Genomic DNA, 12615 nt, shown 5'->3' with positions numbered 1-12615 from the left:
CCAAGACTACATGGTTAGCACCCCGTTACATGGGTTTTGTACTGACTCCTTACCTAATTGGCAATAGCGAGAAGGCAGGTCCAATTGGGTTTAGGCAAGGTCGATAGCTCGTTCAGGAAGCTTTGGTGCTTCATAGGACGGAGCTGCTAGATGATGGGGGGTTGGAGACGTAAGCGGTTGAGTAAGGTGCAGTGAGGGAGTCGGATGATAAGGGCTAGAGGGATAGTCGAGGTTGATGGGATATCACTGGTGGAGACACTAGGCGGGGGTTGCGTGGCCTTGGCTTCCTCCTAGATCTTTGCTTTCCCCTTATCCTTCAGAGTGCTGGTGGTGACAACAAATGGGGCTTGCTTTGGCCCCCATTGGAATTGTTGTGGTGCTGGGAGCTTGGAAGTAGGGGGTGTACGTCGGGAGTCATAGTAACCAGATTTGCTAATTGCCTTCATAGAACTTTTGGGCAGTAAGAAGAGGTTTAGGTATCCACCCGTAGTTGCGGGTTGAGGATGAGGTGGGTGGTGACTACCTTTTTGCAATCATGAGGGTCTTGTTGGATGTTCTCCTTGATTTTGTGGGCTTGTGGTTGCCTTATCGGAGGCCGCCCCACAAGAGTCGGCCCATATGACGAGGAATAGGAGCTTTTGGGTTTGCAGAAGCTTTGGGTTTGAGAGGAGAGATTAGATCTTTCGGGAATCCATAGTGTTAACACCCTCATATAATAACCCTGGGCAATGAGAATCTTCTTGGGTACCCAACAGTGAGAATCAGTGGGTTGGGTAGTACAAGGGTGAGTTGGTATCTGTTGGCACTTTAGTGGTGTTAGGAGAGTTAGCTGTGTTAGTGGGCTCAGTTGGCGAGGTTTGAGTTGTTTTACGAAGCTTGGGGCAGGTGAGGCTTCTTGAGTGTATGGGGTATCTTGGTGAAGGTTTGTGTTGTTTTACGAAGCTTGGGGCAGGTGGGTATCTTGGTGAAGGAAAGGCCTGTTTTCGGGTGGCCTAGTCCTATGTTGGCTGGTAAACATGGTGATTATGGTTGGTGAAGGGGAGGAATCACCTTATGGGTGGCTCCGGTTCTTCATCTATTATAAGGACACTAACTTGTCTTGAGGCTAATTACAGTGTTGCCATCCTTGCATCCCAATCAATTTGACACCGGTTGTGTCTCATCCATCCACGTCCTATAAGGATCTCTTCTTGCATTGTTCCTATAGGTATGACATAGAACATGCCTTACAAGGGGTTATTTCCAACATGAAATAGAATTGTACCAACACCTAAACATTGAACAGTATGCAAAGTAATAGTAATGGTGGTGGGGTGGGTAGTAAGGTTGGCATCCTGAGATAATGCCATGTGTCATAGGACATTAAGTTGTAGTTAGCACCCGTATCAACAAGTGCTAGTTTTTGTGTGAAACTTGTTGGAGTGGTCAGGGGGGATATGAATAATTACGAAAAGTTAGCAAGGGTTAACTCATGACACCTTCCATTGAAATAAATTATCTTGATTATGAGTAAGTCATCAATCTTCTCTATCTTTGTAAAACTTGTTATTACCATCCTCGAATCAAGAATGTGCATTTTCAAAAGTAGCCATCTGTGACATGGCCCTTTCAAACGGGTATTAGCAAATCCACATTGTAGATGTGTAGCCCAAACCTAAATAATATGGGAAGTACTATGGCTTCCCACTTATTGCTTATCACTTATTGCTTATATGCTTACACATGCCCAATATGGATCATTCTTGAATGAAAATTTGAATTTGGCCTCCTCCTCCTCATCAAGGGTATTGTAGGAGGAGTTAGTCACCAAGCCTCATCCTTATCAATGTTTTTAGTAGGCACACTTGTGATACCACTCTGATACCATCCCTAAGAGAGTATTTATCTACCCATTTTAACTTGGAACCTTCAAAGTTTGAATGGAGTTGAGCTACTTGTTTTGCCTAGCGCTATATATTTTTCTCCATATGTTAAGGTCCAACCATGCTACAGTGTTAAGCAACGAACCTTGGTTCCAAGCTTTATCCCTTAATTCGAGCTCCATGGTGGCTGGCTCTCTATATGCTCTCTAACAGTTTAATCTTCTTATCATAGACCATGTTTGAGATTTTCGAAGTAGCTATATATAAATTCTAACACTTAAAAGTTTATAGATGCTAAATAGACATAGAAATCATGGCACTAAAATGTATGTAGATAAGACAATCCAAAAATATGGTATAGTTTGTGTTTGCTTTTTACTTCGCATATACACTTTGCTTTTATGTGACTATCTGATTTTGAGAGTAAATTGAAAGATTGGGATATTGCCATGTTCATGCATGAGAGTTTGAAAATGGGACTTTTCCTATCCTTGCAAAGACCCATTGGTAATAGATGGGCTCTCTCTCTCTCTCTCTCTCTCTCTCTCTCTCTCTCTCTCACACACACACACACACACACACACACACACACACACACACACACACACACACACACACAGATATTTGCCTACACCCGTGTGACCCTTGATTGTTTAGAGGAAGTTAGATTGAATCTCCAAAGGACCAAAGAGATGCAATTAATAAAATACTTAGAAGTAGGCGATGTTAATGTGGAGAACATGAGCAAGCATTAGTGTAATAAGAGAATGTGAGGAAGGCAAGCATCCCTAAACTTTAAAGTTTCCACAAGAGTAGGATAGTAGTAGCCATAGATTCTTCTTTTTGTTTCCCTGGGTGTCATGTGACATCTCCTTCCACCTTATGAACTTGTGACATCTCCTTCCACCTTGTGAACTTGTTAAATCCATGGCATGTCCCATTTCCACCATACCCCTCCCCTCTTCTTCACCTTGCATAGTTTTCCAACCCTCTTCCCTACCAAACCCATTGCATGTCCCCATTCCCACCATGAGCCTCCCCCTTTCTTCACCTCTTGCATAGTTTTCCAACCCTCTTACCTACTAACTATTATACTGCATGTCCCCATTCCCACCACAACCCACCACGACCCTCCCCCCTTCTTCACCTCTTGCATAGTTTTTCAACCCTCTTACCTACCAACTATTATATTGCATGTTTCCACTTCGTGTGCCTTGTTCCTTATCTTCCACCTTGTGATCTCCCTTGACCATTGAAAACCCCTCCCCTTGCTTGTTGAAAACCTAAATGTCCCTCTTCTTCAATGCGCACAACTAAGCCCCTCTTTGCTTTTAGCACATTATGTTTCTTGTCCTCTTTACTATTGGCATGCCAGTAAGACATGTTGGAATATGGAGGAAGGGAGAGGAGGAGGCACGGATGGAGGGTAGGAAAGAGAGGAGAGGAGGGGGGAAGGGCATGGGGAAGAGGAAGGGGTGTAAAATTGCCATGAGATAATTTTGGACATATTATCATTAAGGAGATACTTAATCATGTTGCATTAAAAACTCGATCACTTGGATCATTGTATTTTCCCATTGGTGGAAAGAGGTAATTTTTACCGGTGCTCTTCTTGAGCATTTGATGCTCTTCTTGAGCACATTGATGATCTTATTGAGCATTGGTGGAAATAGGGAATTTTTACGAGTACTCTTCTTGAGCATTGGTGGAAAGAGGAAAATTTTACGTGTGCTCTTTTTGAGCATTTGATGCTCAAAATAACTGAAATTCTTAATACAAAGACTAACCCCAACGTTGGAAATTAAACTATGTAAGATGCCGATAAGGAGGAGAACAACATGCTCCCTTGACTCTTAAGTTCAATGGTATTAAAGGCATCTTAGATACCTATGAGTTCAATTTGACATTGATGGAGAGTGTTGAAATTTAAGGTGAATAATAATGCCAAATTGTATGGTTGTCTTGTTCAAAGGTTAAATTGTGTGGTGAGTCATCAATGGGTAGATGTGTTACATGGATGGAAGATGCATTTATGGAATTCAAGGTGATCGATGAGATTTAGAGAGTTCCTTTGGAAAAATGATGTATAGTGCCACACATTTCTCTGTGTGAGATTAATGAAGATTGTGGACAATTATTGAGCTTATTATCTTGCTTATAATTTTGTGATTAGTATTATTTACAATCTTCATCTAATCATAATCAAATTGTATTGTTGCCTTGTTTAAAGGTTAAATTGTGTGGTGAGTTATTAATGGATAGGTGTGTTACATGGATATAGAGGATGCATTTATGGAAGTCAAGGTGGTCGATGAGATTTAGAGTTTTATTGGAAAAATGATGTAGAGCAACACACATATTTTTGTGTGAGATTAATGAAGATTGCTAACACTATTAAGCTTATTATCTTGCTTATCATTTTGTGATTAATTTTATTTACAATCATCATCTAATCATAGAGTTTAGGACTTGCTTTAATCTAATGATCCTCTAATCATAGAGTTTAGGACTTGCTTTAAACCACTCATTATCTAATCATAGAGTTTAGGACTTGCTCTGTAAGCCACTTTAGCTTGCCTAGAAGTTAATATTGGTGTGCAAGTAAAATTGGTGTTTAGTGAAATTAACTGTGATCATAAAGAATCCAATGAGTTTTTTTAAAATGAAGCTTATTGTTTATGACGACTATGTTGCCAACCTTGTGGAGGCGCATGATGATTTTTACCCCTTAATGTTGTGAAATGTCTTTAATTGTGTGTGTAAACAATCCCTTATGGTCTTCTGTGCTTAGAAGAGTTAAGTTTGCATCACAACATTTATTAATGTTTTCACACCCTTCTCAACCCTAAAAAATGGATAAGGGCATAACGTGGACTGACCGTAATAACATTGCCACCAAGCTACAAAGAAATACTTTGGAGTTGAAGTCAAAGAGCTTCTTGCAACATGTGTGTTGTGGGGTGCAATATTGCTTTGTAATAGGTGTAGTAAGAATAACAATGTAGCTATTGGACTTGTAGAAGTTTGGGACTAGTGGTGTGTTTTTTGTATTGTAGCATTGTTGTTAGGATGTGCGTTCTTCTATTCCATACCAATGGAAGAAGCAAGTCAAGTTACTGCATGGACACCCATGTTGAGATATACAAATGAACGATAATAACTATTTGCCATGCTCTAGTTGTTGTTTTAAGTTCCACTCTTCTTCTTTTTGAATCTAGCTTTTATTTCCCTAGGGCTAAGATGAATTATGGAGCTTGTTTCCACAAGAAGCTTAATGCACTCGAAGCCCTATTGTCCCATGAATTATGGAGCTTGTTTCCACAAGAAGCTTAATGCACTTGAAGCCCTATTGTCCCATGTAGCATTGTTGTTGGGATGTGCCTTCTTCTATTCCATACCAATGGCAGGAGCAAGTCAAGTTACCGCATGGGACACCCATGTTGAGATATACAAATGAATGATAATAATCATGCTCTAGCTATTGTTTTAAGTTCCACTCTTCTTCTTTTTGAATCTAGCTTTTATGAATTATGGAGTTGTTTCCACAAGAAGCTTAATGCACTTGAAGCCCTATTATGTAGTTACTCCTTTTTTGCACAATGTAACCTAGATCAAATATTGTGAGGCAGGTTGCCCTTTGCTATTGAATGAGATTTTTTCTTTTCTAAAAAAACTTTACAATAATGATGCTTCTCTCTTCATAATGTAACTCTCATGAGAAGCTCTTTCTATGATAGAATAAACCCCTCTCTCAATGTAACTCACACAAGAAGCTCTTCACAATGTGAGTCACATAAGAAGCTCTTTCTATGATAGAAGAAACCCTTCTCTCTCAATGCAACTTGCACAAGAAGCTCTTTCTCTCTTAATATAATACCTAAACCCTAAACTTATTCTAACATGAAGAAAATCCTAGTCTTGTGCTTTTAATCACTTAGTATGTGCCAACCTAGGAGGCCCTACTACCAACCTACATTTTTAGGCAAGCTAGGTTGGCTCAAAGCAAGTCCTAAACTCCATGAAAGATAATCATTCTAATCACTTACTATGAGCCAACCTAGGATGCCCTACTACCTACTTAAATTTATAGGCAAGCTAGGATGCCTCAAATCAAGTCCTAAACTCCATGATTAGATAACGATTATAGATGATTATAGATAACACTAATCACAAAGTGATAAGCAAGATAATAATAACAAAACCTTCATTAAACTCACACACAATGCGTGGCATTTTACATCATTTTATAGTCCCCAATGGAATTCTCTAGATCTCATCCACCACCTTGACTTCCATAAATGCATCCTCTATCCATCCAACTCATCTACACCTTTTTCACCCATCCTAGATTATTTTTCACCCATTTACAACTCACGACACTACTCTAACCTTTCAAAGACACCAATATTATTATTTGGTAAAATTTTAAAATGGTGCACCATTCATGCTTTATTGAATATACGTTCACATAACCCTTCGAACGCTTCAAGGCATCTAAATACTTTAGAAAATAATCTACCTCTTGTCCATAAAGAGACCAAGTAACCTATGTCATAAACCAAGGTTTTTCCTTCACCCAAGAGGGAGTATTCTATTCTTGCCACCTCCTACATCATACATCACACTCACCCAAGCATACTAACACATTAATCCATGATCTACATGTAGTACCTAGTGGTACCCAAGAACCAATGGAAATGGAGAGAGGTCATGGAACACCTAGTGGCTTATCTACATATTTAGATACAAACCTTGTGATTCACTGGGTGGACTAAAGTAAAGCCTGTAGCTATATAGCAATGAGGTAGCATGGCATTTTATTTCCTATTAAAAAAATTCTATCGAATGATGCCATAAAAGATAATGACATGTATCTTCCGTCCTACATGGAAATGTGTGTATAAAGGCCACATGCATAGATGTACATATCACATGGTTGTACTAGTGAAGCACCCATGGTTTACATAGGCCTCTCTCTCTCTCTCTCTCTCTCTCTCTCTCTCTCTCTCTCTCTCTCTCTCTCTCTCTCGTAGGGCTAGCTAGAGCAAAGGCAAGACAATAGTAGAGCACGGCTTGGTGGGGTGGACTCTCCACCCCACCAAGCCGTAGAGTCACCCCACCAAGCCGTGCTCTACTATTGTTATGCCTTTGCTCTAGCTAGCCCCACTGTTATGGTACTTCTCCACCCTACTACTAATACTCAACTAGCTTCACCTTCACCTTAGCTTGTTTCCTTGTTGGCCTATTCCTTCACCCAACCCTACATGCACCAAACTCATAACACAAAGAGAGAGAGAGAGAGAGAGAGAGAGAGAGAGAGAGAGAGAGAGAGAGAGAGAAGAGAAGAGATAACCTGTGTCTACAAAAGGAGAGACCCTACAATAAGGAGAGAAGAGTTTATCTTATTGTGTTGAGAAGGAGAGAAGGTTTGCAACGGCTTTTGCAAGCTACGCAAGGATGAGAGAGAGAGAGAGAGAGAGAGAGAGAGAGAGAGAGGGGGGGGGGTGGCCCTAGAAGAGATTAGAGACGAGTAACATCATAGCAACATCAAGGAGCATAGTGAGGGAAGGGGTAGGTGATTGTTGGGGGGGGGCGGGGGGTTCTTGCATCTCTTTCATATGGTTTTGTCACTATCCCAATACTAATCCTACACTAATTGTATAATCTTAAATTGTAAAATTCCATTGTAACCTTACACTAAAATCATAAGCACTAACTCACCCTTTCTACACTAACATTCTTGCACATGCAAATCACCCTTGAAGATTCAAATTACATTGTAACCTTACACTAACCCTACACTAATTGTATAATCTTAAATTGTAAACTTACATTGTAACCTTACACTAACCTCATAAGCTCTAACCCACCCTTTCTACACTAACCTTCTTACACATGCAAATCACCCTTGAGAATATTCAAATTACACCCCCCTAAACTTTATTATTTACATATCTTATAACCTTATATTCCTCTAACTCTACAAATTTTCTCCAAACTCTTCTAAATGCAACAAACATGAAATTGTTGAATGTTGTGTCACCCCAAATCAACCACCCAACTCTAAGCACGTTATTATGATTCCCATTCTTGGACCACTAGATTGGAAACAAAATCATGTCATGCTATGCCATGTGTCATGTCCATGTTTCCTTATATATATATAAGGGCTTGTGCATTGAACCTCGCATAGGAAAAAGTATAGCTTTTGGGAGGGAAATATAGGCATAACATGGTTTTGGGAGATCTTGTTATATTATATGCAAACTAAATGTCGCACGATTGGGTTCTTCAAGTCTTAACTCCATAAACATAATGTATGATATCAATGTGTTATATCTAGATGGTGTCCACAATAAAATAATCCTTGTTGCGAACTAACAAGTTTTCTTCCTGTGATTGAACCATTATGACAAACATAATTTACATAATAAAAAATGACCTATTACTCTCTTTCTTAAACACCATTTAAAGCTATCCATATGCTTCTCCAAATGCATTTATACAGATCAAAAACACTCATTGTGTTTTTAATTCATGGTAAAATCATGGAAATTTTGTATAAAGTGGAGATAAAAGAGTCTTCAAGCTACTTCTTTATTTAATTTGTTGAAGTGAAATTCTTAGTAGTCAAATTAGAGTCATGTTCTTTTCAATTCCCCTTTCTATGATTCTCACATTATTACCTTAGAACCACCCCACCACCCCCAACTCCTTCATTCCAAAAAAAAGGGGTTGGACTGCTATCATGAAATCCCTTGCACTCTCTTTAATCTTTGCCATTGTCTATGATTTACTTTGTGTGGACACCATGTGTGAACTTATCTTTTTAGGTACATCTTATGATTAGGCATGTAAGGGATTGCATGCATGTACAAAAATAGATTGCATATATGTACATTATAGCTTGCATGTCTTGTACTAGCTTTTCAGGGGCATCATAATTTTGTTATTATTCAAAAGATTTGTTATTCACCATCTTTAACGTAAAAGTTTATACAATATATCTATATATATGTGTCATGAGATAACTATTACTTTTTTCTCTATATTATCTTAAGGGAGAGTTTCACAAAGCTGCCACGTGGCAAGAATTTGGAGGTTCGAGAAGAAGAGGAGGAGGTTTGGGTAAATTTTAATTTTGGAAGCCTCAAAAGAAGTGAGAAGCACGGGTTCCCAACTAGTCATCACAAAAGACTACCTACCACACAAGTGTGCACCATAGTTGTCATTTCTTTAGTGTGTTTGCTTGTCATATAAATTGAATCACAAGAATTTGTTGGGTGTAAAGTTGTGGTTCCCATGGTTTGACTAGTGCCAAGAGGAACTTTATAAAAGAACATGCATGTATCTCCCTTGGAAGAACATGTCTAAGGCTTTAGCATGCAAGCAAACAGACTAACACTCAAGCATGCATTGGTATGGACAATTTTGCACTTTGGAAGGTGAAATGGACAAGGGCTTGTTTTTATAGTTCTTAAAAAATGATTGAGAATCATTTGCGTTAGGGCAATGGGTGAGGCCTACTAACGTGGTTGAGCAAATTCAAAAGCGAGAGCTTTTCTCATCAGCAATGACCGAGCTCAAAGCTTGGATTTGGAAAAAGGCTTTTTGCTTGCTTGTGTAAAGTGGGGGGATGGAAACGTTGAGAGAGAGAGAGAGAGGCTTGTTTGCTTTCAATATAGCGTGAAGGGGATGATGACGTGGAGGGAATCGGCTTAACCGAAAATCATCCCCCCCCCCCAAAAAAAAAAGCATCTGGATTCTACTCGTAGCGCATGTATAAATTCTTGAAAAAAAAATGTGGACGGTGGCGTGGCAGGAGGGGTCGGCCTCCGTGTATCGTGCCAGCATGCCTCTTCTTGTACTTCCGCACTGTTGGCTCGTCATTACGTCCCCCTAACTACTACTTGTAGTCATTGTCCATGCTGGCAATGTCCACGTACGCGACTGGCGTTTGCGGGTGTACTTCCCCCGATGGTTCCACGTAGGTGATTTGCTGACTGAGCGTAGTCTGGTCATTGCGTCGTGTGTACTATGTAGCTTTGATGACATGGGCAATGAATTCGAGGAATGCCACGTGGGCAAATCGTGTAACCACATGCCATGGTGGCACGTATCCTGACGTTGGGGATTTAAGGGCGGCTTTCTGACGGGCGGGTGGCATGCCAGTCAACCAAAGTTTTCATTTTGGCTCTCCCAATTATTGCCTTTTTTCCGTCTCGTCTCTCTCTCTTGATCCACCTGAGTTCAAGTCATGCCCTCGTGTTGCATTCTACCGACGTTAGTACCTCTCTCTCTCCCCCCCCCCTCCTCTCTCTCACTACAGTGTGGTGGTGGTGGTGGTGGTGGTGCTGCTGCTGCTGCTGACGTTAGTACCTCTTTCTCTCTCTCTCCCCCGCCCCCCTCCTCTCTCTCACTACAGTGTGGTGGTGGTGGTGCTGTGTGCATTTTGTTGCTTCTTTGCCCCTAGCTTTGCGGAGCCCATATAGAAAGGGTCCCCTTGCGAAATGCCAAAAAAACCCTATTGTTAGTCAGCACCTCCACGCCACCAAGCAGAGAAAAGGCGGCCCATAGCCATAGCCATAGCCATAGCCGTAGGCTACAGGAAAGCAGGAAAGCTAGGCCTCAAATTTCACCCACGACAGGCCGGGCGGGCGGCACAGTCGAAGGAGTACACGCTTAACAAAGCATACCGGTATACACAACAGAAGAGAGAGAGAGACAGAGGAGGGAGTGGGGGGACCTTCACACAACGCAAGCCCGCTTCCTCTTCTACACAGATCCAGCCGCTCGAAACTTCTCTGTTTCAGCCCGTTTCAACAAAACTATGCAAAACTCCCCCTTTCCCTCTTCTCAGTTTCTCTTCCTCTTCTTCCCTCCCTCCATCGGCTCCTCCCCTTAGTCCCCTTTCATGTGGCACAATGACCTCCTGCTGCACCTCATATGGCTCTTCTTTGCGGGGGGACGGGCAATCCAATGACACCCGGTACTTGATGCCTGCACATTCCCTTACACCCTCACGCAGATTGCTGCCTTCTGCTGAATTGGGCACATTGGATTAGAAACCCACGAATATCAATCATTGAGGGCCGGCCTCCTGATCCTACCCTTCTAACCTATGCTCAGAGTGCCCATTTGGGCACTCTGTGTGAGTTCAAAGTTGCAGGCCTTGTATGGATTGCTTTGCAAATCTACTGTTGTTGAATGTGCATTTTGGGTGCCATCTCAAGCGCAGAGTCGGTTACCCATTTACCTTGTTCCAAGCTGTACCAACCACACAGCACACCATTTGCAGCAGAGTAACTAGTTTGCCTGTTAAAGTCTCAGGTGGGATGCCCTTTTGCAGCCAAGTCACCAATTTGCACCTCAGCTGAACCAATTATAGTGCGGCTGAGTCACCCATTTGGAGCAGCTAAAAAACTTCGACTGGACCAAATCCACACAGGACCGGTCGCCATGAGTAGATGTTCTCCAAAGAGCACAAAACCTGTTGTGGAGAGTGATGCAGACCTGGAGCCTAACAGCTACTCTCTACAGAAATTCACCGTCTACGAAACCCGAGCGGTAAAAAAAGCTACAATATAATTACTCCCAATGACATTTTTTCGGTACTGAATTCTAATCTCGATGTTTTGCACTCTAGTAACTGGGACTTGGAGCAGTTTCCTTTGCTATAATGTTATTGGCTGGTTGACCGCAATGGCTTGAGTTACATTGCATCTTTACGATAGTGATCTTGGGCGTTGTTATGATTTTGGAACAATTTATGTCTGAGTTATTTATTGGGTCTTAATGCTTTGTATGGATGGTTGGTTTGAAGTCATTGGTTTGATACGGGAGACTTGCTTTTCTGCAGAGATTCTATCTAGTAGGTAGGGATAAGAGCCGGTCTCGATGGAGAGTTCTGAAGATTGATAGATCGGAACCCACTGTGCTCAACATTTATGAAGACCCAGCAATCTACACTAGGCAGGACTGCAATGATCTTTTGAACAGATTAGCTGAGGGAAACCGGTCATGCGGTGGTGTAAATTTTGTAACAAAGGCATATGGGATTGTGGGTCAGTACATGCTCTCCGTTGAAAAGAGACGTGTTAGCAGGAAAACGTTCTAATAAATTGCTCAATGGATAAATTTAACTGCACGTTCAGGCCTTATGATGATTTTTTTGACTCTTCGAGACCATGATTTTGATCATAGCAAGCTTAAAAATTCACTCTTGCTCTTGCTTGGATGCAGGCTTTATCAAATTTTTGGAACCCTACTACATGATCCTCATCACGAAACGCAGACTGGTCGGTAACATCTGTGGCCATGCTATCTATGGCATAGGTGAAAGCCTGTTGCTGACAGTGCCTCATCCTTCTGTTCTGACGGACCTCACACATTTGAAGGCAGAAAACAGGTTCCACAAAAATGAATAATGTTTGACAGTAATGTCCATGTGGAATGGTTACAAAGTGTCAAATCTAAATGGCCACGTGGGAAGTGTCGAATCTAAATGTCCATGTGGAATGGGGCAGGTACAAGAGGCTCTTCACTTCGATTGATCTCACCAAGGACTTCTTCTACAGCTATACGTATCGAATCATGTGGTGTTTGCAAAGGAATGTCAAAGCAAGCGACGAGCAACAGAGAATGCCTTATGATGATATGTTTGTCTGGAATGCATTCCTCACTCGTGAGATCCATAGCCAACTCAGAAGCTCACTATGGACAGTGGCACTTGTCCATGGATTTTTCAGACAGG

General features: G+C 41.4%; 1 protein-coding gene across 1 annotated transcript in view; it reads left to right on the top strand.

Annotated features, from left to right (window-relative positions):
- Positions 1-10020: 10020 nt before the first annotated feature.
- Positions 10021-12615, top strand: part of LOC147625551 (phosphatidylinositol-3-phosphatase SAC1-like) — a 34643-nt gene continuing 32048 nt past the window's right edge. The window contains exons 1-4 of the mRNA XM_086817058.1: positions 10021-11429; positions 11722-11926; positions 12105-12270; positions 12389-12614. Coding sequence (XP_086673184.1) covers positions 11322-11429; positions 11722-11926; positions 12105-12270; positions 12389-12614 — 705 coding nt within the window. The 5' untranslated portion in view covers positions 10021-11321. The remainder of the gene's footprint in view (positions 11430-11721; positions 11927-12104; positions 12271-12388; position 12615) is intronic.

This window comes from Cibotium barometz, chromosome 23, assembly GCF_041138505.1.
Source record: "Cibotium barometz isolate CiBa-2024 chromosome 23, ASM4113850v1, whole genome shotgun sequence".
In the NCBI taxonomy this organism is placed as follows: domain Eukaryota; kingdom Viridiplantae; phylum Streptophyta; class Polypodiopsida; order Cyatheales; family Cibotiaceae; genus Cibotium; species Cibotium barometz.
The sequence above is the reverse complement of the archived record's forward strand: the minus strand, read 5'-3'. Positions and strand labels throughout refer to the sequence as shown.